We start from the raw sequence: 23,700 nt of genomic DNA, 5'->3' as shown, positions 1-23,700 counted from the left end.
GATTTTGTAAAGGTGTTAGAGTGGCAACTTTGTCATGTTGCCGAGCTGGTTACTGCTTGGTGACAAAGTTGTTGCGTGTCATTTGGTTGGACGAGTCCATCGTGGTATTTTACCAGTCGCGCAGCTGGCGCTTGATTTCTCGTTGGTCGTCGCGCCGGCGGTTGTCCACTTGGCCCCGCTTGAAGCACGCCGCCAAGATAACCTTGATCCAGCCGGTGTTGCCCACTTCAATCCGCATCGGAATCTGCACATAACAAATATCGTTGTCAGATGCAACGCAAAAGTACCCATTTTAATGTCTAACCAGCACCTTACCAGCTGAGCATTGGGTCGATTGGCAAACTCCTCCAGTTTCTTGAGCTCGGAGCGGTTTGCCAGCAGCTTACGCACTCGCGTCGGCTCAGGTCGGCCGATGAGTCCATGCCGCCATACTGTTCACACACTCCGTTAGCACTCTCTAACCTGGTTAACACTAGCCTAAACAGTCCGAACCTGGAATACTCAGGTCGTGCAGGAACAGTTCGTGCTTGTAGAAAGCCCCAAAGGCGGTGGAGAGATCGGCGTTCCGGTCCCGCAGCGACTTCACCTCAGAAGGTTTAAGCACGATGCCCAAATTCCACTCGCGCTCCACCTCGTAGTAACTTCCGGCAGCTTTGCGGATGAACTTCTGGTTGCGACACAGAATTTTGATGGGGAAGTCACGGAGCCCTCGGCAACTCTGAGACAGCCACGGAGAAGAGCGTGGTAGGCCCCCCTGGCCAAGACGCGCGCCTCGAACGAGCAGCTCCATTAGCAGAGACCGTCAACACCAATGTGTAAGATTTGCCACTTCCAGGAAATCGGAGTTGAACAGCATAACGGCATATTTGGGTTGAAGTGGAGTTAAAGAGCACTGCTGTCGACACCGTTTACTTGTTGAAGTCGAAGCATTATGCTCTTCTCGTTTGTCGGAGATGCCCATAGAATGCAATTGCTCCAGCTAAACGCGACGACGCACGCCTGGTCAAGTAGATGGCGTTGAAGAAATCTACCGTCACGATGATAGACTCCTGCAGCAGATCTTCCCTTTGGGTTGAGCTGCATGAGGGGAGGTAAAACTTACTTTATGGCAAACTTGATAAGAGGTGATAGAGAGCACTAAAGTCATGGGCAGCTCGTATCTTGTGTCGATTGTTAGCTTATAAGGGTATCTTGTCGATTACCGCTAACTAGCACTTAACGTTATGGGTTTTTCTTGGGGATGCACTGTGAGTACCAATCGTTGACGTAGTTGCACTCAAATCCAGCGGGGCACTTGGTCAGCCCACGGTAGTCCACGCCACCACACTGGCCCCACTGCTCGACCGTTTTGACGGCCTTGGCTGCCCGGCATTGGTAGTACCAAGGATTCACAACCTCGCAGTTGTAGCCTTCCGTGCAGTTCAGCTTCGTCGACCAATTTGCCGAGGTTCCGTCAGCAAAATATTGTGCATAGTCGAAGCTCAGACCGCCGCATTGCTTCCAAGGTGCGACCTCGGTAAGTTGAGGCGGGGCACCAGTTACAGGACCATCCGTTGCAGCAGCGTCGGTGGCGACAGGAGCGTCCGTGGCATCGTTGCCGGTGGTCGTGCCGGCACTGCCCGATCCGGCAGGTTCAGTCGCGGCAGGCGTCTCGGAAGCAGAGGCATCGGACGAAGGCGTCGCTGGAGCCTCGGTTGTCACGTCCGGCGTCGTGGCCGCGTCGGACGTGGTAGGCGCATCCGTAGCGGCAGCGTCGGTGGCGACAGGAGCGTCCGTGGCATCGTTGCCGGTGGTCGTGCCGGCACTGCCCGATCCGGCAGGTTCAGTCGCGGCAGGCGTCTCGGAAGCAGAGGCATCGGACGAAGGCGTCGCTGGAGCCTCGGTTGTCACGTCCGGCGTCGTGGCCGCGTCGGACGTGGTAGGCGCATCCGTAGCGGCAGCGTCGGTGGCGACAGGAGCGTCCGTGGCATCGTTGCCGGTGGTCGTGCCGGCACTGCCCGATCCGGCAGGTTCAGTCGCGGCAGGCGTCTCGGAAGCAGAGGCATCGGACGAAGGCGTCGCTGGAGCCTCGGTTGTCACGTCCGGCGTCGTGGCCGCGTCGGACGTGGTAGGCGCATCCGTAGCGGCAGCGTCGGTGGCGACAGGAGCGTCCGTGGCATCGTTGCCGGTGGTCGTGCCGGCACTGCCCGATCCGGCAGGTTCAGTCGCGGCAGGCGTCTCGGAAGCAGAGGCATCGGACGAAGGCGTCGCTGGAGCCTCGGTTGTCACGTCCGGCGTCGTGGCCGCGTCGGACGTGGTAGGCGCATCCGTAGCGGCAGCGTCGGTGGCGACAGGAGCGTCCGTGGCATCGTTGCCGGTGGTCGTGCCGGCACTGCCCGATCCGGCAGGTTCAGTCGCGGCAGGCGTCTCGGAAGCAGAGGCATCGGACGAAGGCGTCGCTGGAGCCTCGGTTGTCACGTCCGGCGTCGTGGCCGCGTCGGACGTGGTAGGCGCATCCGTAGCGGCAGCGTCGGTGGCGACAGGAGCGTCCGTGGCATCGTTGCCGGTGGTCGTGCCGGCACTGCCCGATCCGGCAGGTTCAGTCGCGGCAGGCGTCTCGGAAGCAGAGGCATCGGACGAAGGCGTCGCTGGAGCCTCGGTTGTCACGTCCGGCGTCGTGGCCGTGTCGGACGTGGTAGGCGCATCCGTAGCGGCAGCGTCGGTGGCGACAGGAGCGTCCGTGGCATCGTTGCCGGTGGTCGTGCCGGCACTGCCCGATCCGGCAGGTTCAGTCGCGGCAGGCGTCTCAGAAGCAGAGGCATCGGACGAAGGCGTCGCTGGAGCCTCGGTTGTCACGTCCGGCGTCGTGGCCGCGTCGGACGTGGTAGGCGCATCCGTAGCGGCAGCGTCGGTGGCGACAGGAGCGTCCGTGGCATCGTTGCCGGTGGTCGTGCCGGCACTGCCCGATCCGGCAGGTTCAGTCGCGGCAGGCGTCTCGGAAGCAGAGGCATCGGACGAAGGCGTCGCTGGAGCCTCGGTTGTCACGTCCGGCGTCGTGGCCGCGTCGGACGTGGTAGGCGCATCCGTAGCGGCAGCGTCGGTGGCGACAGGAGCGTCCGTGGCATCGTTGCCGGTGGTCGTGCCGGCACTGCCCGATCCGGCAGGTTCAGTCGCGGCAGGCGTCTCAGAAGCAGAGGCATCGGACGAAGGCGTCGCTGGAGCCTCGGTTGTCACGTCCGGCGTCGTGGCCGCGTCGGACGTGGTAGGCGCATCCGTAGCGGCAGCGTCGGTGGCGACAGGAGCGTCCGTGGCATCGTTGCCGGTGGTCGTGCCGGCACTGCCCGATCCGGCAGGTTCAGTCGCGGCAGGCGTCTCAGAAGCAGAGGCATCGGACGAAGGCGTCGCTGGAGCCTCGGTTGTCACGTCCGGCGTCGTGGCCGCGTCGGACGTGGTAGGCGCATCCGTAGCGGCAGCGTCGGTGGCGACAGGAGCGTCCGTGGCATCGTTGCCGGTGGTCGTGCCGGCACTGCCCGATCCGGCAGGTTCAGTCGCGGCAGGCTTCTCAGAAGCAGAGGCATCGGATGAAAGTGTTGCTGGGGCACTGGGTGTTACAGTTGGGTTCTTTGACGTTGTTGTGTTGGTGGGCGAAGATGTCGGTGTTGTTGTCGGCTCAGCTGCCGGAATTGTTGTGTTTAGGATGTCGTCGAGGTTATCGAGGTCGCTGCTTCCATCAGCATTGTCGTCTGCTCCCCAGACATCTCCGGCGAGCGAGTCTTCCTCCGTTGATGTGATCGAGTCCAGGAACGCGGTCTCCTTGTTCTCGGCCAGCAAACGTCCGTCGTCCATTGAGCGGAGGTGTTCGGCTTTCGCGTGGTCCACTGCCGTCATAGTCGCCGTCGCCGCCGCCGCGAAGCCGACAATCACGCGTAGTTTGGTCATCACGAGGTTGTAGCACGGGTTGTGTGCGGGTGTGGGGTCGTTCGATAAACGAAAAGTGACAGTGAATGAGGGCAACTGCTCACCAAGCAGCGCAGCGTGCCACCGCTGCGGCAAAATGCGCGTTGATCATACCCAACGCTCGAATTCAGCAGGACATGGCTCGGTCTTATCCATTCACTGTCTGACGCTTGTTAGACAGACCCTGCCAGTTCACCAGCGCCGCCGGCCACCAATAGACGCGAGGATGCAGCCAACGCTCACATTGCCGCTAATAGCAGGTCTCAGCCCTCAGACACACACATCCCAACCGCCCACTGGATTCCACCACCAAAACGACAAACTTACCCGTTTGCTCCACCAAACGCCGCAGTGTCTTCGTCGAACTCGCGTGCATCAACCGAAGTTGAAGTGCATTCGTCCACAATGGCCACAGACGATACGAGTACATATTGTGCGCCACGCCAAATTATCTCACTCGCAAAATGGCAGCACCGCGCGGATGCCTGAGCTGAGCTGGAAAGCAGGGAACGGAGAAGACCCGAGCTTTTCGTGGTTGCGGACGCAAAACGATACGGTCCTTGGACTATTCACTGCTTGTCAATCGCTCTAACGTGCTGGAAGGTTCAGTGTCGACGAGGCTACTGATGCTGCGAGGTCATCGATGCTTCAACACCCCAAAGTGAGGCCCCGAGGCTTGACTGGTTGGTGTGGCTCGCTGGGTCGAGTTGACCGCCGAACTCGGAGACAAGTGATAAGCACGGAGGACCAGAGGACAGAGAACTAAAGCGAGCACCGCTCGTCGAACGCGCCATCGCCAAAACAAGGCAAAGCTTTGTCGGCCGGTCATTTCCAGCTCAAAGCCAAGTGAAAGTGATCCCGGAACGCTTGGGCTCGGCAACGCTATTATAGACACACGCCGTCCAGTGCCGCGTGTCGTGTGATACAGTACCCGGTATGCTGTTAGTTGATTGAGTTTTTCAGCTAGCGGGAAGGCGACTGCACCTTCCAGTAGGGCAACGCGTTGCGATCGAGCGCAAAACGGACCCCTTTTCGGCGGGACTGGGTCATTTATTCGCCTGAGATGCTGTCGCCTCCAGGTGAGATGGTGCTTTCCTGGTGCTCTTCGAAACGAAACGACCGCACAGTGCGAAGGCCATCCCCATTTTCGTAACGACCCGTGTCGGTGTGCCCCTCCACAGCAACAGAAGTTGCCACAGTCGTCAAGAATCGCAAGGGGGCACTGGTGCTGTCGGTGTTCTTCTCGTGACTGACTGGCGGACGGGAAGGTGACGATGGCCGAGCCACCGGTGGAAGACGCCGTAGATTCTCCCGAGCTAGCTGAGGAGCAAGAGTCCGACCCGGTCGTGGAAAACGAGGCCAAGCAGGCATTTGAAGAAGACCAACCCGTTGAAGAAAATGAGGGTGACGTGGAGCAGTCTGCAGGAACGGAGGAGCCAGCCGAGGCTCCACCTGAAGAAGAGTCCCCAGGTGAAGACGCAGCAGTTCCTCAAGACGAACAGCCGACTGAAGATACCGTAAAGGACGGCGTTGCTGTGACTCAAGAGACTTCGAATCGAGCGGAACTTCCAGTATCAGCTGAGCAGGTTGAGGTGAAGGAGGCGGCGGACGCTCCTGCTGATGCTGATGCAGTGGCTGAGCCATTCCAAGCTCTGGACATGACCCCGCTCGAGGAGAGCGTCGCTGCTGCGGCTGAGTCGCCAAAGGCTAAAGCCCCCAAATCTTTCTCACGGTTGTCAAGCAGACGTAACAATTCTATCCGCGAGGGCATGACGCAAGAGCAAAAAGTCAAAACGATGGTGCGCAATGCCATCATTCGCGCGCGAGAGGACCGTCTCGGCAAGGGGATGAAGGGCGTGTTCGAGGCCAATATGGACGACATCGGCGCGCTGGGCATCGGCATGCAGCTGTACTTCATGCTGACCAAGTACCTGAGCGTGGTCTTCGTGTGCATGGGGATCATCTCTCTGCCCGCCATCATGGTCAACTCGTACGGCCACGGCATCACCAGCAAGATGGTGGATCCGCTGCAGCTCGCGTACTCTTCGATTGGCAACGGAGGCGTCAATAGCGACACGGCCGCGACAGCTCGTAGTTGTCTACCAATCGGCGACATTGACTGCACCTGGGAGACGGTGGACACGCCGCTGACGTCGAACCCCAAGACCGTCACGTGGATCGTCACCATCAGCGACGTGCTGTACTCGCTCGTCTTCACGATATTCCTGCTCTTCTACTCGTACCGAGCCAAGAAGGCCATCAAGGAACACCAGAACAAGCACCTGACGCCTGCGAGGTACGCGGTTATGGTGCGTGGACTGCCCAAGAGTGCCACGGAGAAGGAGATCCTGGAGCATTTTAACAACCTGTACGACCTCAACAAGGAGGAGGAGTACGCCAAGCTGTGGTTCGGCATGTACTGGGGCAAGCGGCGCAAGGTCAAGCGCTCGCGCTCGAAGAAGGCGGACAACAGGAGCGTCGTCTCAAATGTGGACCATCTTGAAGGATCCACGACGATCAACAAGGATCTCTACCTCAACACTTGGATCGCGGAGGTCAGCGTCGCTCACCCGACTGGAGGACTGCTGCGCACGTTCCTGAAGATGGAGCACTTAGACCAGAAGAGAGAGGAAGTCGAGCAGCTCATTGCTCTACTGGAGAAAGAGAAGAGTCACTCCCTGGCCAATTTCAGTGCGGCCGACGAGAAACTGATTCACGCGTCGAAGAAGAAGCTCAAGAAGATCGAGAAGAAGATCGAGAACAAGATGAAGAAGATCGCGGCGCTCAAGGAGGTGCTTCCCGAGTCGTCGGAAGCTGAACAAGTACTGGAGCAAAAGAAGATGAAGCAGGAGAAGAAGGCCAGCACGCTCTCGTCCAAGCAGAAGCTCGCGGCCGCCGCGAAAGCCGCAAGCTCGGCAGCAAGTTCCGCAGCGAGTACTCTGGCGTCCAAGGAGAAGCTCGCGGCGGCTGCAAAGGCGGCCAAGACGGCGGCGACGAGCACTCAGCAGGCGTTCGACTGGGAGGGGTGCGAGTGCGCCTTCGTGGTGTTCAACAACCTCGAATCAAGACGCCGGTGCCTCGAGGACTACCGCCAGTCAAGCGGTTGGCTTGCGCGCAAGTGGCAGCCGTCGATCCTGCGCTTCCGCAACGGAACTTACCCGCTGATCGTGACCCCCGCCCCCGAGCCGTCGAACATCCTGTGGGAGAACCTCGAGGTGACCGAGCGTGGCCGATTCTATCGCCAATTTGTGACGAACTTGATCACCGTGATGCTGCTGATCATCTCGTGTGCCATCATCTCGGCCGCGCAGTCGACGCAGGAGCAGTTCGCGAGCAAGATGCCACCGGAGGGGCTGTGCGACCGAGCGCTCCCGGCCGTGTACTACGCAGACACGCCGTTCTCAGTGAACGCCACTACCCGGAGATCGATCGTGTGGACGCTCGGGTGGGATGCGAAAGCGACCTGTTCACCTGGGGACTCGGGAGATACGCGCTACCACATCGCGTACACGAACGAGATCAACAACGACTTGAACACCTCGAGGTTGTCGTACGGATCGGCCTATCCAGACCCCACGCGGTGCACGGAGCCGTGTATCTCGGAGGCCAGCACAGGAACGTGTAATACTCTACCGTGCTTCTACTACGACGAGCTGGTCCAGTCCGACGGTATGGCTTGTGAAGCGTACGAGGCGAGTCACGTGCTGTACTGCTACTGCTCGACGGCGTTGACGACCAGTATCAAGAATAACGGCTTCGTTGACGGACCCAAGATGCTGTGGAACAACTTGCCGTGCCGCGGATACATCAAGGACTACCTCATCAAGAACTCGTTCATCCTGCTGGCTGCTGCGATCGTCGTGATTGTCAACTTTCTGCTGGACAACATCCTGCGCGCGTTCGCGGTGTTCGAGCGCCACACGAGCGAGTCGACCAAGACCATCCGCGTCGCAGTGCGCATGTTCGTCGCGCAGTTCCTCAACACGGCGCTGATCGTGATCGTTGTGAACGCATCCTTTGGTTTGAGTGGGGTTCCAGTCGCCAAGGAGCTGCTGGGCGGCAAGTACAAGGACTTCCAGCGCGGTTGGTACCCGACGGTGGGCATGGGAATCGCCACGACCATGCTGCTTAACGCCTTCCTGCCGCAGGTCACGCTGTTCGGAAAGATGTTCATCTGGTCGCCGGTCTACCGCTGGCACAAGCGCCGCTCGATCCGCACCCAAGAGAAGATGGACAAGCTGTACGCCGGCCCCAAGTTCGACATGTCGGAGCGATACCCGATGGTGCTCAACTCGGTGTTCGTGACGATGGTTTTCTGCGGTGGAGTGCCCGTGCTGCTCTTCATCGGCGCCGTGGCGGCTGCCGGCATCTACTGGTTCGACAAGCTCTCGATTCTGCACCTGTACAGCGTCAAGACGACGTACGATGAGATTCTTGGACAGGTGACGCTCCAGGCGCTGCCTTGGACGCTGGCGCTGCACTTGGCGTTCTCCGCGTGGATGTACGGCAACACGGAGCTGCTCAAGGGCACGATGCTCAACTTGCCGTGGCTGTTACGCTCTGTGGGTCTCTCTTCAGTGGTGAGAGACAACCCGAACGCGACGACAGACCAACTGTACGCCATCCTGACAGATAAACTCGGCAAGTTCGACGTGTTGGGGCAGTACGGCTTCTTGGTCAAGATCGTGTACTCGCACGTGATGCTGATGACGGTGCTGTGTTTCATCGTCACGGTCGGTCTCTTGCTGTACACGATCTTCGGCCGCCTCGTGTTCGTCGTGCTCGGTCAGATGCTGGAGCTGTTGAAACAGGCCGCGCTGCTGCCTGTGGAGCTGATCCGCTCTCTTGTCGTGAAGGAAGACGGCGAGTCTCTACCCAAGGAGACGGATTCTCTTCAGCAGGAGAAGTTGCCGAAGGTGCTGATCCCAGAGTTCACGGAGCCGTTCGTCATGTCGGTCTCGAAGAAGTACAAGTCGGACGGGAGTCTCGGCTTCCAGAAGAACATAGTGGACAATACCGAAGAGCTCACGTGTGTGTGGCCGGACGATGCCAATGGCCGAGTCGCGGGTGAGCGCATGTTGACGTGGGAGACCATGCAGGCGCCCGTCAAGTCGTACGCGATCGAGGCGAACGAAAAGTACAGCCTGGTTGTCAAGCGCATCACCAAGTCGTGGGCGCAAGTGAAGGAGGCTCGACGTACTGAGCACGTCCCGGAACCTGTCGCCCTTGGCAAAGTCGTGCCCATGCTCGGTAACCAGGACGAACACCAGGTAGAGGACGCAGTTACTGCAACGGAGATCGTCACGAAGAAGGAGGAGGACCCTGAAGACGCAGCCGCCGAAGCCACCAGACCCGAAGAGACCGCCGAAGCAGTAGCTATTGGTGAAGAACCAGCATCCAACAATGACGAAGTGATCGCCGACGCAGTGGCTGAAGACGCAGCAGAACCAGCACAGGAGATGGTTGAGGAAGAAGCTGAGCCGGTCGAGGAGGAAGCTGAAGTCGCAGTGAACGAGGAGGAAGACAACGCTGAACAGTGATCCATTAGCGATAAAACCTTTATGATACTACTGTATGCAACAACACTTCTCAACGCAAACCGGGTGATGTTGATTAGCTTCATATGAAAATACTTGTTGAGAGTTTGCAGGCTGGGGGTATGCAGTTTTAAGTTCTCAGCTACGAATTCGCTAAACTATCCAGCTTCCAGGGTGGGTGTTCTTGTATGATACATTTCTCCTCTTGCTTTTTCTCCTCGCGATGGCTATGTTGCCAATGGCTTGACGTTCCAGGCGCAGGAGGACAGCCCAATCGCGAAAGCCTGGATCGGAGCCAGCGGGAACCTGAAGTCGAGTGCGAACTTGGACTTGGAGAACTTGCCGAACTGCATCACCACTCGGTTATTGCCCGTCGGGTCCGGCACCGCGCTTAGCTGCGCTCCCACAGGCTCTTCGTCCAGCATCAGCATGAAGTTCTTGGCCGAAGCTTCACGGATGCGGCCGCCGTGGAATTTCAGCATGAGCGAGTTGACTTCGGGGCACCAGACCGGCAGCTTGCTGCCGATCTTGATGCGGTCGCTCGTGGGCGTGTCGAAGGTGAAGATGTGCTGGTTCTTGTTGCGCGGCGACGGCGACGTCATGAGTTGGCAGCTCGGAGTTCCGCGCGGAGTTCCGCCCGAAGTCGTCACGCCACGACTCACTCGAGGGCACCAGACAACACGCGAGCGCTTGTCGTCCATGATGGCGGGGATGACCACCGAGAAGCAGCGCATCTCGGAGCCCACGACGCCCGCAGCTTTGGTGAAGTGCGAGATGTCGGCGAGCAGTTGACGGTCAGCGCCTTCCACGGCTGTGGCCGCTGCGTCCTCGTTGATGTTGCTGCACGTGTACGTGCTGAAGCTCTGGTCGCAGCCTTCACATCCACAGCTGTAGAGCTTGAAGTTGTGATCGGTGGCCTTACGCAGCACGGCGCAGTAGTGGCCCGTGGGCTCGTCGGCCTCGCCCGACTCGGGGAAATTCTCGTACTGCGAGATGTAGAAGGTGCCGCCAACCTGCTTGGCGCTCAGCAGGAACTGGTCGTTGTTCCAGTACATTTTGTACTGGTTCTTGTTGGTGCGCTCGACGGTCGAGTACGTCCACGACTTGGACTGCGTGGGGCTCAGACACTCCTCGGCCAGGTACTCGCGCGCGTGGCCGTTTTCGAGCATGTCCATGTCCTGGAACGGTTCTTTGATAATGGTGTTGCCCCACGTGGGGCTCGTGAGCTCGGACGTGGGGGACCCGTCCTTCTTGTCGTCGTCGTCCGCCGCGGCGTTCAAATGGGCCGACAACATCTTCGAGGCGCGCTCGAGGAACCCGGAGGGGGCGACGTTGGGTTTCGCGCGGGTTTCTCCCTGGCGAGGCAAGTCGGTGTCGATGGACAGGCCCGGACGCTGCATCGTGTCTGCCATGGTCGACTGCGACTGCGGGAGTTTGGGACGAGCTCCCTCGCTTTTCAAAGAGCTTTAGCTGCGGGCTTGGCAAGTACGCTTATGGCCGGTGGAAGGAGGTGCTGGGCGTAGTGCAATGGGGGAGGAAGGAGGGTGGGTCGAGACCTTTTTTAGCTGTCAGGCAAGTGCCGGATTGAGTTATCTCGCTCGCGTCCTCGATGGCCGAGCGAGGACGAGACTCCGCCCAGGTTGCAGCTGGAAGGAAGTCTGCGGTGATCGCCGTCTTGGAGGGTATAAATAATGGTGCAGGTTGTTGTGAGGGTTTCCAAGAATAGGAGGAACAACAACTAGATGAGTGGCGAGGTGGTTCTTATCAACAGAACAAGTTGGCCACTATCACACCCCCAAAACCAGCCCAAATTGAATCAATTGGCGCCTTGCGAGCAAGCAGGTTGAGACGGTCGTGGGCCTCGAACTCGAGCTCTTATTCAAACAGAGGAAAATGAGAGGCTCGAGTTGGATCCACACCAGCAGTCTGGTTTAACACGTGCCATTATTATGGAAGTCGAACATTGCGGTAGGTCAGACCAACCCATTCACTTGTTTGCAGATTGGTGATCACGATCGTAGAAGCTGGGTTTAGTGGATGGGCGTGAGGATAATTTCACTTCATTTCGATCTTTTGGTTTTCTTACATTTGATTGAGGTGCTGGGCGCTTTCAACTTGTCGAATCAATACTTAGACACAGCAAATGGCTAGTACTACCGGTAGGATAGGTTTATTGCTTTCGAGATGATAATGGACGGTCTTACGAGAACTTGTTGCCATCGCTTTCAATTGGGTACAGCGTTTGCTACTCGTCAGTCACCGAGGCAGCAGGTATTCCTTCGAGCGGTATTTGCCCCGCGGAACATATCCTTGAAGCGAATGACGTCTATTCAGATACCCCACAACCAGCCTTAATGCTCTGATCAAGAGAAGCCGTCTTTATAAAACCCGCGTGGCGGCTCGCTGCTACTTCTGGATTCGATTGAGATGTCGAACTTATCTGTTGATGTTTGTATCGATTCGAGCATTTACTGGAGCTCAAAGTTTTCGAGACATTGCATTTGACCGAAGTCAACTACTAAAGTTTCTCAACTTCGCCGGTCTAGAAGCTATTACATGTGCACCAGCGGAATGTGCAGGCTCCAGTTATAAGACTCCACACCTAACGTAAATTAGAATGGGCCTGGCTAAAAATGTCTGTAGATATAGGGATGGATGTCCAAGCCTGCTTTAACTTCCAAACGAGAACACTCCCACTGCAGCCAAGAAGCCATGATCAAGGTCTCAACGCTTGGAATTGTCGCTGCAGTCGCGGTAATGGCTACGGCATTCGGCGTTGCCACTGCGAATCAAGTATCCGCCGCCTTGCAAAAATTTTCTAGCAGCAGGAACGGGAGTGGCTCTGCAGTAGATGACGCTGGTGTCGTGGAGGCTGGTTACCAAATTGCTGATGTCTCAGGGGCGCAAGCCTGCGGAGGCGTGGGCTTCGACTACTCGCGCTACTGGGTCGGCCCACTACCGGACGGGGACAAGACCAAGCTCAACTGCGTCTCCGGCTACCGCTGCCAGGCGCGAGGCTCAAGCAAACTCTTATGGTGCAAGCAGTACGCGCTGCCGCTGAACGCCAAGTGCGGCGGCTACACGTTCTACACGCTGTTCAAGTGCGTCGACGGCACCGCATGCAAGATCGACCCCATCCGTCTCGAACCGCGATGCCTCCCGGTCGAATGATAAGAGTTTGCATTCCGTGTGACTCGTAAAATTAAGCTGTTGAGTCACATTGGTATTAATGGTCGACTAATTGAGTTCTCTCGCTACAACGGTGTTGATGTCGACGGTTTGTCGAGTGACGTTGAGGCGAGCTTAGGTACAGAGCAATGTCCGACCACGAGTTGGAGTGGACTCGCATCGGTGGCTTCGGTGCTCGCGGCCACCACACACTGGCGACCGGCTATGGCGATAAGTCCCGAGCCCGAGGCTTTCCAGTTGGACTCGCTGTCCTTACCACAGAACGCAAATCGTGTCCCTCGCCGCGTCGTAAGTCCACACTTTTTCGGCGTGTTGAAAGGTTTCGACCACGCACGCGTTCACGTCGGCTCCACAAGCTCAAGATGCTGGGCTGGGGCGGTGTCTGTCGCTGTTGTCCAGCTGCAGCTACTGCGCGCAGGAGCCAATTTGACCAGCAAAACATCCAGCCGCCAAGTCGGCATGTCCACTTCTCGCAGAGCCGAGACGGGCTCCGAAAACCTCTCGCATACGCATGCGTGATCTCGATGGAATAACACCGGGTATCGATTCTCAGAGGTATCTTTAACCAATAGTTCTATGACCCAAGCTGCAATCATACCAGTACGCAGCTAGTAGTTCTCGCTGACAACGGTATCCATCTTCTACCAGATGCGTTCAAGGGATCGGAGCTGTATCGCATGGTCTCGACAGAAATCAGCGCCCGGCCTTCAGATTCTTAAGTCATTCGCGAATTCGGTCCAAGCAGAGCAGAGGCCCCGAGGACCGTCGGTCTCCGATCCAGACCAACACAATGAGCGCGCACCGCTTCGTGGCCATGCTGGCCACCGTCTTCGCCTTGCTGCTGTGCATCACCCAAGCGTCCAACCTCCGAAACTCGATCCATCAAAACCAAGAAGTTCCGAGCGGCTCGAGTAGCTCCGAAAGTGTCGCGCAGGACTCGACGCCCGCCGTCCCGAGTGACGCGCAGTCCACAACCAGCGAATCCAAGGACAGCAGCATCGTTGAGACGCAGAGCAGCTTGGTGGAGGACGCCAGTGCCGACGGAGTCAAGGCGTGGGCCCAGTGCGGCGGGCTGTACTACCTGGGCGAGACGAGGTGCCAGCCGCACACTTTCTGCAAGAAGCTGAGCGACTTCATCTCCGTGTGCTTCCCGGAGTCCCGACCCACGGAGAAGGTCATCCGGCTCGAGCTGTAGGCTTCCGTCGGCTGGATTGTCCGTACAAGTTCTCCCCCCCCCCCCATAGCTAGCTAGTGACTGAGTGAGGTATGAAAAACTAACTATTCCCCTAATGTTATTGAACGCAACCACGTCGACACCTCTCCTTTTGATGCGCATGGAGCTGTTGTAGCTGGCTAGGCTGGCCGTTACCAGGAGCTCCAGCTTGTGGTGTCGAAGCCCCAGCAATAGGTTGTGGGTCTCTCTCATTATCCGTTTTGCTCCTCACAACTTTCGGGTCCACTTCAACATGGTCAAGCTGCAGCGATTCCTCGTCGCCATGGCCATCGCGGCGGCGGTGGCAACAAGCGCGAGCGCTCAAGACGTAGCGGCAGAGGATCTGCGCCAAGATTCGGGCAGCTCACTCGACGAGAGCGACTCTGGAGACGGCAGCGCATTTCTCGACTCCGATTCCGGCAGCTTCGCAGTTGATACATCCACAATCGGCAGCGACAGCGCAGCGGGCGAGGTCACGACCCAGCCAGAGACACCACCACCACCAAACAGTCCTCCAGTAGTGCAGGTGCAGCCCGTAGTCGACGGCGTCAAGATGTTCGGACAGTGCGGCGGCGTGTTCTACTCCGGCAGCAGCACGTGCGCCGACCCTGACGCCTACTGCAAAGAGCTCAGCATCTACAGCTCCATCTGCTCCCCCAAGCCAGTCAAGTAGGCAGGTAGACAGACCTGCGTACCAAATACAGCTCCGCTCACCTTTGATCCATTCACCGCCGTCTCCATCAACGCACCGTCCCAATCGATGCGATCCTGCACTGCGTACTGCAACGATCGCAAGTGGCCCTTGACAAGAATAACGCCTGCAGAGCCGCACGTTGCACGCCGCGAAAAGACACGCTCCGGGGCCTCGGAGCCGTTCATCGACATCACATTTCGCCTCCAGATCCTCAGCCCACGCCCCAGTAATTCTCCATGCTCAAGCTGCGTGTCGTTCTGAGCTTCGCGGTTGCAGTCTTGGTGTCCCTATCAACCCTCGACCATGTAGCCGCCCAGGCATCCCAAGCCGACAACGAGCCCAGCTACACCGGCAGCGGAGACGGTGGAGAGACTGCAGAACCAGTGGTGGAAGAACCCCCACCAGAATACAACTACACGCCGTCTCCAACCAAGACCGCAGCCAACAAGGCATCGTCGGGCAGCGGGGCCAGCAGCAACACCATCCAATTCCCCACTGGAGGCGGCACAGTGCCGCAATGGGGTCCCTGCGACGCGAACGCCAAGTGCGCAAAGCACACGTACTGTAAGCTGCTCAGCAGCGGCACCTCCATCTGCTACCCTGCGTAATGGAGACGACATAACGGTCAATACACATCACAAATTCTTGCAAAACCCGTGTTCATTCCGGTACACCAACCTCCAGGGTCTACTTGTTGAACAGCATCTTGCGGAAGTCCTCGTTGCTCTTGGGCGTCACCGTTGCAGTCGTGGCACCAGCTTCTGCCTCCGAGGGATCCGTCTTGGCTGCATTGCTCTGCGCCGCCAGCTTCCGACGAAGAGCGCGCGGCATCAAGCTCGTAGCAGACCCACTGGATGGCAGATTGAGCCGCGTTGACGGCCGCACGTGCGGTGCGTTAGCTCCTTTGCTCGGTCCTGCACCACGGCCCATTGTAGCGGAGGCATTCGCTTTCCGCTGTTGCTTCTGCTTCTGCTGCTTCTCCTGCTGCTCCAGAATGTGAGCGATCGAGAAACGAGAGGGCTTCATCGTCACTTGCTCGCCGAGCTTTTCTCGCAGAGCAGAAGCATTGGCCAGGCAGAACTCGGCCTGCGCAGGCTCGGCTACTTCCACTAGGCCGTAGTTTTTGAGCTTTCCGTGACGATCCTTCAAAATGGACACGCGCGTGACCACCACGAGCTGACCTGCTGCCTGCATCGCCTGCTGGAGAGAGATCTGTAGCTGCTCCTCCGTCACTTGGTCCTTCGAGTCTTCGCGGTTGAGGTCACCAACGTACAGCGTCAACGGATCGGTCTTCCAAAAGCTCTGCGAGGCCGCAGGTTTGCCACCAGGTGTAGACGCCGAAGTCAGTGGCGGCTTGGAGCGCTCAACACGCAGCGGATGCCCGTGAAGCAGACACCCATTTTGCTTAAGCCCTTCTTCGACGCCCGCTTCGTCCGTGAACTGCACGTATGCCATGCCGCGAGACTTGACGCGATCACCACGCGTCTTCACAACAAGCCGGACTTCTTTCAATGTTGGAATATCTCGGAACAGAGCCTCGATATCCTGTTGAGTTGCTTCCTTGTCAACGTTACACAGGAAGAGCGTGTGCTCGTTCGTCAAGCTCTCGTGCGCATTCTTCTTCTCCGCGCTCTTGGCCTTCTTGGTCGCGTCCACTTCCATGGCTGTAGTAGCATCACCTCCCTCAACGCTGGTCTCCTGGTCCTTGGCACGCTTTGGAGGGGGTTGCTTTTGTGAGCTCTTATCGCTTGCGTTGGCCTTGCGTTTCTTCGAGGGTTTCATCTTCTTGTCGGCGCTAGCGGGTGCTGGATCCGCAGTAGCGCTGGCAGCAGGAGCTTGAATGTTTGCAGTTGCTTGGGCTGTTGATCGGTGCTTTGTGTGATACCGGCGAGCGCGGAGATAGCCACGTAAGTTGCCAAATTCACGCTCGAAGGCGAGCCACGCCTCCGCGAGAACCAGCGGCGAGTCCTTCACGCGTTCTACCGCCCTCTCAAACACCATGGAACGCATTATATCCACCGGATACGCATTCGTGTAACGAAGAGCCTCCAAGTAGGCAATCCACGAAGCTGCCTGATCCCCAAGAGTTGTGTCCAGCTTGTCCTTCCAGAACTTGGCTACCTTGCGCTCCTTCATTGTATGTTTGTGGTCAGGTGGAGTCCAGCCTTCACGGTTCATCAACAACCAGTAGCACTTGGCTTGGTACTCTGCCAGCCTTACTCTGCCGTCAAGGAAGTCTGGGAATGTCTTCGTTATGAACTGCTCGCAGTCGGAGAAAACACGCTCCACCAGCGACTCCGCTGCAATGCGGTCGAGATCATCGTCGATGATGGCCATGGAGGCGCGGCGTCGCACGGAATCACACCATGTGAGCAGTACATTGAGCAAGTGGAACTGGTCCATGGGCGGACTCGAGCGAGCTAGCAGCTCTGTTTGAACAAGCTCCGAGATTGCTTGATTGGGCTTGTTCTGGCGCTCCATCTCAATCAGATACTCCGTCCAAGCGGACGAGTCAAACGGGACGTTTCGCACTGCTCGTCGAGCCACCTGCAGCTTTCCGAAGTTGTTGCGTCCGTTGTCTTCGTCGTCTTGGCTTGGCTCCAAGTACTCTAGATAGCTTGCCCAAAGCGAGGGACTGAGACACATGACCGCCACAGCGCGCTCATAAAGACACATTACAAGCTGCCGGCCTTGCTCCGACGCGCCACCAGCCTTCTCACTTGACATCAACGGCGCAACGCGATGCTTGACGAAGTTCAGATACTGCTGCCACGCCTGCTCCGGCGCTGCGGCGTCTTCCGTCCCTGGGGCCGCATTAACTCTTGCCTCAAACCCGCGCAGCTTCTTCATCAACGGAGCGAACAGCTTGCTCTGTCTCTTCGACGCCTCCTCAAAGGCCGAGCCCAAAGCTTCAGCATCCAGCGTGTTGTACGCGTCCCAGGCTCGAAACTCCGACATGACGAGGTCGTTCTGGTCCAGCGGCAGCTGCATCTGCTTGCAGAAGAGTTCTCTAATCGCCCTCTCCTTCTTCAGCTCCGCGTCCTTCTCTTCGTCATCAAACTTCTCCGCCGTCAGCTCCCTACACAACGCCCAGACCTCGTGACCCCTGGCAAAGTGCATGCCCACAGTGCTCTGAGCCCTCTCCATAGTCTTCTCCAGCTCGTTACCCACCCCCTCCTCCCTCAAGAACTTGAGGTATTGCAGTGTCAGCGGCACGGACCAGTAGTCTCTATGGGTCAGCTCGAACAACTTCTTGATCTCCAGTGCCGCGTCTCCTCTGGCTTCTGCGTCGCCGATCCACTGCGTGTACATGTCCTCCGTCAGTGGGAAAGCCCGCTGGAAGGCCTTGTACAGCTCTGCACGCAGCGAATGGTAGGCCACGAGCCTCTTGTCGAGCTCTGGGGACTCGGAGGTCGGCCAGTGCCACGTCACGTGGGCGATAGCGGTCGTGAACTGCTCGTAGGACACGTCCAGGGGCTGTGAAGTGCGTAGAATCGGCTCCGCAGCCTCTTGGCAGCACTGCAGCACGTCGGAGGGCGCTGCGGAGGCCTCGGAAGAGGCTTGGGCATCGATTGGCGCGGATTCTTGGGCCTCTTCGACCTCCTCGTCCAGCACTTCCACGTGGACGCTGGGGGTGTATGAGGCGGTGGACGGAAGGTCCGACACGTCCGCCATGTCCTCGTCGCTGGAGAAGCCCGAGGACGAGCTGTCGTCGTCGCCAGGAGCTGCGCCGCGAGCCATCTCCGGAGCAGGAAGAGCTTGTACGCTTTGGTGAATTTCGCAATAGGAGCGAATTTCCTATTGATATTTTTCAAGATATTTTTCAGTTGCATACGCATAAAGGAAAACGAATTAGCGTTAGTCAAACTACATCACACAAGTTGATGTTGCAGTTTGGCTATGGCTCAACGTCAGGAAGATGAAGAAGTGGGGGGAGGCTATGGACAGACTTCTCCGCGCGTCCACACTCGTGGAGCTCGACGCTCTGCGCAGAATTGAAGAGGAACAAGACATGGAGATTCTCGTGGCGGAGCGTACCTAGTATTCCGTTGGAGACGTGGAACCGGTTCGCCGACCTGGACGAGTTGCCTCACCATTTTCGGCTTCGGCAGTTAATGTGGGATGCTGACCGAGTCTCGATTGTTGAGTATCCCCTTTCGCATGGCCACGAAGTCACCGTAGGCCACTTCCACGTGCTGTTTGCGTTGGCCTTCGGAGAGCTTTCCGTGGCTAGTTGCACGGGTGACCTACCAGGCCGACTTCGCCTTCAACTCGCTGGCTACGATTCCCGGAGCTCAAGAGCCGCGGGACGGTGCGACCGTTATCGTGGAGGTCATGCGCAGACAGCAATGGGAGTCGGCTCACGCCAAAGTGCAAATGTACCGACGACTTGATGGTGTGGAGTATGTTTTCTACTTGAAGATGTCTCCGGCGATGGCTTCCTGGTCCTACGAGCTCTACGACGTCGGCAACAACAACCCAGCCTACCCTGACTTTGCCTGGCAGCACTCGTTCGACATTAGCGAGGCGAACGTGCCGGTGAACCACCAGCATTTCGTGCACTTCGACTCGAGGCGTGTTCTTGGCTTGCCGCAGGGCACGCAGTTGCCACCAGGGATTCCAGACGAGGTCGAGGTGAACCTTGTGAGTGTAGCACTACTGGCGCGCAGGGGTGCGCGTTTCGCGGGGGAAGAAGTATCTCCGTGACTATCGTAGCCTACTAGTCCTCTTCGACCGGAGGAGATTAGAGAGGCTAGGAAAGCTATCCGGGGATCCACAGTACGACGGTAAATGAATAACAATGGACTGGTTCTACTGCCCGTAGCCCGAAGAAGTGGCACACTGCACTCCTGGGCAGTCAGCTAACGTTGCCCACGACGGGACTTAATCCTTCTAAGGAGGGCTTCCTTACTACTCGAGCCACGTCCAACCTTTTGCTATCGAAGATTATCACGGACTTACTTCTTCCCCCATGCTCTACGTGTGCGTAAAGCTACACTCACAAGGTTCACCTCGACCTCGTCTGGAATCCCTGGTGGCAACTGCGTGCCCTGCGGCAAGCCAAGAACACGCCTCGAGTCGAAGTGCACGAAATGCTGGTGGTTCACCGGCACGTTCGCCTCGCTAATGTCGAACGAGTGCTGCCAGGCAAAGTCAGGGTAGGCTGGGTTGTTGTTGCCGACGTCGTAGAGCTCGTAGGACCAGGAAGCCATCGCCGGAGACATCTTCAAGTAGAAAACATACTCCACACCATCAAGTCGTCGGTACATTTGCACTTTGGCGTGAGCCGACTCCCATTGCTGTCTGCGCATGACCTCCACGATAACGGTCGCACCGTCCCGCGGCTCTTGAGCTCCGGGAATCGTAGCCAGCGAGTTGAAGGCGAAGTCAGGCGAGTACGTCACCAGCCCACCATTTGGCACAGGGCCGGTGATATTCGCGTGACCCTGGTTGCCGTAATAGCCACCAAAGGCAGCACCGAACGCCGCATCGCTCCACACCAATTGCTGCAGTTTGAGACCGCCAGGCAGTCTGTCCAACTCCGCGAACCGGTTCCATGTGGCCAACGGTATGCGTTCTGCCACGAGGATCTCCGTGTCTTGCTCCGCGTTGTTGCCGTTGCTGTTGCGGGCAGCCTCGAGGACGAGTGCGAATCCGGTCAGCAGGCGAGTCATAGCTTCTCTCTCCTTGGTGGCGACTTGGTGTCGGGCTGGCGCAAAGGTTGCATCCATGACCACGTCGCAGGCTCGACTCTTCTCAGTGAAAGTGAGCGAAGCTGTAAAGTTACGGAAATCACCTCTCTGTACTTGAAACTAAGTGCCACAATATGTCTGATCGATGTTGGTGTTGAAGCGCTGCGGTCAGACGCCACAGTTTAATAGTGTAGCCCGGCAGCGCATTGCTCATTGAAATGTCGATGCAGCTCCAGTACCGAGAGACGTATTATGTTACTTAAGCGACTTCGCACGCAAACGTCGACTGAATTGGTTGGAAATCAGCCTGCGTACGCAAGTACATGTCGTGCTAACTCAACGACGTTCACTACGACCTCTCCTGGACACTCTGCTGGCAACTGCGCGTCGTGCTGTAGACCAAGAACACGTCTCGAGTCCAAGTGCACGAAATGGTTGTGGTTGTCCGGAACAGTTTCCGTGCGGAACTGATGGCGAATCACTGCGTCGAGGAAGTCAGGGTTTCGAGCGTGCAGCTCGTATGTCCAGTTGCTCAACGCGTCCGACATCCTCACCAAAAAGACGTATTGGAGATGTGGGAGCTGGCGATACATTCGCAGTTTGCACTGTACCGACCACCAGTTCTGGCTGTGCATGATCTCCACGACAACGGTAACCGCGTCTCTCGGCAATCGGTTCCCAGGCAGTCTCGGGTTCGGGATGTAGGAGAAGTCGGGAGCGAGCGTCACGCTGCTTCCATTGGGGCCGTCAGGTCCAGAGATGTTCGCTTGGCCGCGATTCGAGCCGTGGAACTGAAGGGCACGCGCGAATACGCGTTGAATGTAGCCGATGGCGTCTTCATGCTCATTTGTAAAGGGGAACTCGACCACATACACGCGCCCATCATCCCACACCAACTGCCGAAGCCGAAGACCGCGAGGCAAATGATCCAGTTGGGCGAACCGGTTCCACGTCTTCAGCGATATGCGCTCCGCCACAAGGACGGCCGTGTCTTCATCATCTATTGGTGGGGGAGTGTGGAGATCAAGGCCCCTGAACGCGCGTAGAAGTCGATCCATGGCCCCCTCGCCTCCCTTGTTGGACGCATTGTTGACTGAGAACAAAAGGCTAGATCCATCATACCCGCGCCACGTCTCAGGTTTAACGCTTTTAGGCCTTCTGATTGGGCGATTCACTTCAACTTCTTGTAACGTGTCCACAACTATATTCATCATGAACGCATTTGGGCAAGAAGAGCAACACCAAGGGCAGCGAACGCAAGGGCAAGTCCGGGCACCTTGGCTTCCAGGCGGGCGAGATCGCCTTCGTCGAGGGTGAGATGGCGGCGTTGGCGGCTGAGTACGGACTCGACGTGGACGGCGACGCGTGTCTGGCAGCACAGCGACTAGACGCTTGAGCAACAACTTGTGCGCGTCCTCGGTGTCGCCACTATGGGTTTTGCTGGGAGCAACTTAATGCGGAAGCTGGAGGACTGCTGCTCGCTATTTGAAGACTGTACGCTGCTCTTGCGCTGTTGGCGCCGCGTCTTCTTGCTCTGGTGCCGCTGCCGCACGTGTGCGGCCAAGATCCTTAGCATTATGGATAGAGGCGTTTGGCGGAGACATTGGGGTCTTGTGCACCTGAGCCCAAGTGTGTAGCAACTACTGGCGCCACTAACGCCACGCGAGCCTCGCCCTCAGGCTCTTCCAGCTAGACGGCGCTCGCGCTGCGGCCTGGCATCTTCGTCAGTGACGACGTCATGGGTGAACGTAGAAGAACGCACTCGCCGTGAATACTCACCGCTCGGCGCGAGAAGGGCCACGCAGCGCGATCTTCGGTGGAGCACTCGGCCGCATGGAGAGCTCTCGCAGTCCGCCAGCTCCGTCCTCAGCGAGGAAGGCTAAAAATGCTAGCAATGCATTGCAACACTTATAGGTTTCGCCGCCAGCTTGGGAATGCGGTCTCCGCTTGGTGTTTGGATGCATCCGGTGTTGCACCTGACGATGCTTCGCGTTACTTCATATCGCGACTTAATGCGTGTCAAACAAAATGCCATAAACCAGTGCATTCGACTGACATTATACAAACGATAGTTTGAAAGCATGAAAAATCCACTGCTTTATGGTGAATCGTGAAGAGCCGCGACTTCATATCGTTACTTCAGCTTTGCCCGCATTGCGATTCTGGTGTTTCACAATCGAACTCGCCGCCAGGACCCCCAGCCCAGCACCAGCTCCAGCTCCAGCTACACCGCACGATGTTCGTCCGCAAGCTCGCCGCCCTCTCCGCCCGCTCTAGCGCTGCTGCTGCCGCTGGCGCGCGCTTCCAGTCGTCGTCCGTGGCGCTGACGGTGCCCGGTCTGTCGGCCGAGGTGCGCCACGACTGGACCAAGGAGGAGGTGCAGGCCATCTTCGACCAGCCGCTGCTGGAGCTCGTGTACAAGGCGGCCACGGTGCACCGCATGCACTTCGACCCGACGGAGGTGCAGCAGTGCACGCTGCTGTCCATCAAGACGGGCGGCTGCACGGAGGACTGCAAGTACTGCTCGCAGTCGTCGCGCCACAAGACGTTCGTCAAGCCCGAGCCCACCAAGAAGGTGCAGGAGGTCGTGGAGATGGCGCGCCGCGCCAAGGCCGCGGGCAGCACGCGCTTCTGCATGGGCTCGGCCTGGCGCGAGGTGGGCAAGAAGAACGCGTTCCGCCACATCCTGGACATGGTGCGCCAGGTCAAGGCCATGGACCTCGAGGTCTGCTGCACGCTGGGCATGCTCACGGAGGAGCAGGCCGTGCAGCTCAAGGAGGCCGGGCTCTCGGCCTACAACCACAACCTCGACACGAGCCGCGAGCACTACGCCAAGGTCATCACCACGCGCACGTACGACGACCGCCTCAAGACCATCGAGAACGTGCGCAAGGCCGGCATCTCCGTCTGCTGCGGCGGCATCCTGGGCCTCGGCGAGGACAAGATCGACCGCGTCGGCCTGCTGCACACGCTCGCCACCATGGACGAGCACCCGGAGTCCGTTCCGGTCAACGCGCTCGTGTCTGTGGAGGGCACGCCGCTCTTCGACGAGGACATCGCGCCCGTGACGGCCTCTGACATGGCCCGCATGATCGCCACGGCGCGCATCCTCATGCCCAAGACCATGGTGCGCCTCAGCGCCGGCCGCATGTCCTTCACGGACGCCGAGCAGGGGATGATGTTCATGGCCGGCGCCAACTCCATCTTCAACGGCGACACACTGCTGACGACGGCCAACCCGGCCTTCGAGAAGGACAAGCGCCTCTTCGAGAGTTTCGGACTCAAGGGCAAGCTCGCCTACCACGCGCACAAGTCTACGCCTTACATCGTCAAGGTCACGCACTCGGCCCCCGTGGAGACCGAGGCCGTGGCATAATTGGAAAGTATGTGTCAGGACGAAGCACGCGTATCGATACAGAACGTGCCTGTAAATCTGTA

General features: G+C 58.2%; 12 protein-coding genes across 12 annotated transcripts; 6 read left to right on the top strand and 6 right to left on the bottom strand.

Annotated features, from left to right (window-relative positions):
• Nucleotides 1-109: 109 nt before the first annotated feature.
• PHYSODRAFT_526573 (hypothetical protein) lies at nt 110-790 on the bottom strand (the record flags this gene model as incomplete). Its single annotated transcript, XM_009538332.1, has 3 exons — nt 110-244; nt 316-431; nt 493-790. 3 exons carry the CDS (start codon nt 788-790, stop codon nt 110-112), a joined length of 549 nt encoding a protein of 182 aa, XP_009536627.1.
• Nucleotides 791-1,221: 431 nt separating this feature from the next.
• On the bottom strand, nt 1,222-1,422 carry PHYSODRAFT_527475 (hypothetical protein; the record flags this gene model as incomplete). Its single annotated transcript, XM_009538331.1, has 1 exon — nt 1,222-1,422. A coding segment is annotated over one exon (201 nt), but the record flags the coding sequence as incomplete, so codon positions are not given.
• Nucleotides 1,423-5,951: 4,529 nt separating this feature from the next.
• PHYSODRAFT_526468 (hypothetical protein) lies at nt 5,952-9,476 on the top strand (the record flags this gene model as incomplete). Its single annotated transcript, XM_009538330.1, has 2 exons — nt 5,952-6,808; nt 6,872-9,476. 2 exons carry the CDS (start codon nt 5,952-5,954, stop codon nt 9,474-9,476), a joined length of 3,462 nt encoding a protein of 1,153 aa, XP_009536625.1.
• Nucleotides 9,477-9,700: 224 nt separating this feature from the next.
• Nucleotides 9,701-10,885, bottom strand: PHYSODRAFT_565184 (hypothetical protein; the record flags this gene model as incomplete). Its single annotated transcript, XM_009538329.1, has 1 exon — nt 9,701-10,885. One exon carries the CDS (start codon nt 10,883-10,885, stop codon nt 9,701-9,703), a length of 1,185 nt encoding a protein of 394 aa, XP_009536624.1.
• A 1,300-nt stretch (nt 10,886-12,185) lies between these two features.
• Nucleotides 12,186-12,644, top strand: PHYSODRAFT_527320 (hypothetical protein; the record flags this gene model as incomplete). Its single annotated transcript, XM_009538328.1, has 1 exon — nt 12,186-12,644. The coding sequence occupies one exon, from the start codon at nt 12,186-12,188 to the stop codon at nt 12,642-12,644; it is 459 nt and encodes a 152-aa protein (XP_009536623.1).
• Nucleotides 12,645-13,411: 767 nt separating this feature from the next.
• PHYSODRAFT_355996 (hypothetical protein) lies at nt 13,412-13,950 on the top strand. Its single transcript, XM_009538327.1, has one exon. It carries the CDS (start codon nt 13,453-13,455, stop codon nt 13,855-13,857), a length of 405 nt encoding a protein of 134 aa, XP_009536622.1. The 5' UTR covers nt 13,412-13,452; the 3' UTR covers nt 13,858-13,950.
• A 178-nt stretch (nt 13,951-14,128) lies between these two features.
• PHYSODRAFT_319122 (hypothetical protein) lies at nt 14,129-15,177 on the top strand (the record flags this gene model as incomplete). Its single annotated transcript, XM_009538326.1, has 2 exons — nt 14,129-14,539; nt 14,815-15,177. 2 exons carry the CDS (start codon nt 14,129-14,131, stop codon nt 15,175-15,177), a joined length of 774 nt encoding a protein of 257 aa, XP_009536621.1.
• A 79-nt stretch (nt 15,178-15,256) lies between these two features.
• PHYSODRAFT_352836 (hypothetical protein) lies at nt 15,257-18,310 on the bottom strand (the record flags this gene model as incomplete). Its single annotated transcript, XM_009538325.1, has 1 exon — nt 15,257-18,310. The coding sequence occupies one exon, from the start codon at nt 18,308-18,310 to the stop codon at nt 15,257-15,259; it is 3,054 nt and encodes a 1,017-aa protein (XP_009536620.1).
• Nucleotides 18,311-18,856: 546 nt separating this feature from the next.
• Nucleotides 18,857-19,213, top strand: PHYSODRAFT_435384 (hypothetical protein; the record flags this gene model as incomplete). Its single annotated transcript, XM_009538324.1, has 1 exon — nt 18,857-19,213. A coding segment is annotated over one exon (357 nt), but the record flags the coding sequence as incomplete, so codon positions are not given.
• Nucleotides 19,214-19,572: 359 nt separating this feature from the next.
• PHYSODRAFT_433895 (hypothetical protein) lies at nt 19,573-19,929 on the bottom strand (the record flags this gene model as incomplete). The annotated part of the gene is made up of 1 exon (XM_009538323.1): nt 19,573-19,929. A coding segment is annotated over one exon (357 nt), but the record flags the coding sequence as incomplete, so codon positions are not given.
• Nucleotides 19,930-20,564: 635 nt separating this feature from the next.
• On the bottom strand, nt 20,565-21,473 carry PHYSODRAFT_306347 (hypothetical protein; the record flags this gene model as incomplete). Its single annotated transcript, XM_009538322.1, has 1 exon — nt 20,565-21,473. The coding sequence occupies one exon, from the start codon at nt 21,471-21,473 to the stop codon at nt 20,565-20,567; it is 909 nt and encodes a 302-aa protein (XP_009536617.1).
• Nucleotides 21,474-22,498: 1,025 nt separating this feature from the next.
• On the top strand, nt 22,499-23,638 carry PHYSODRAFT_340219 (hypothetical protein; the record flags this gene model as incomplete). The annotated part of the gene is made up of 1 exon (XM_009538321.1): nt 22,499-23,638. One exon carries the CDS (start codon nt 22,499-22,501, stop codon nt 23,636-23,638), a length of 1,140 nt encoding a protein of 379 aa, XP_009536616.1.
• Nucleotides 23,639-23,700: the final 62 nt, after the last annotated feature.

This window comes from Phytophthora sojae, assembly GCF_000149755.1.
Source record: "Phytophthora sojae unplaced genomic scaffold PHYSOscaffold_11, whole genome shotgun sequence".
Lineage (NCBI taxonomy): Eukaryota > Oomycota > Peronosporomycetes > Peronosporales > Peronosporaceae > Phytophthora > Phytophthora sojae.
Note: the sequence above shows the minus strand (reverse complement) of the source record. Positions and strands in the feature narration are given on the sequence as shown.

Bases quoted from the DNA above. Each gene is read 5' to 3' on its own strand.
- PHYSODRAFT_355996 (XM_009538327.1), top strand. From the start codon at position 13,453: ATGAGCGCGCACCGCTTCGTGGCCATGCTGGCCACCGTCTTCGCCTTG.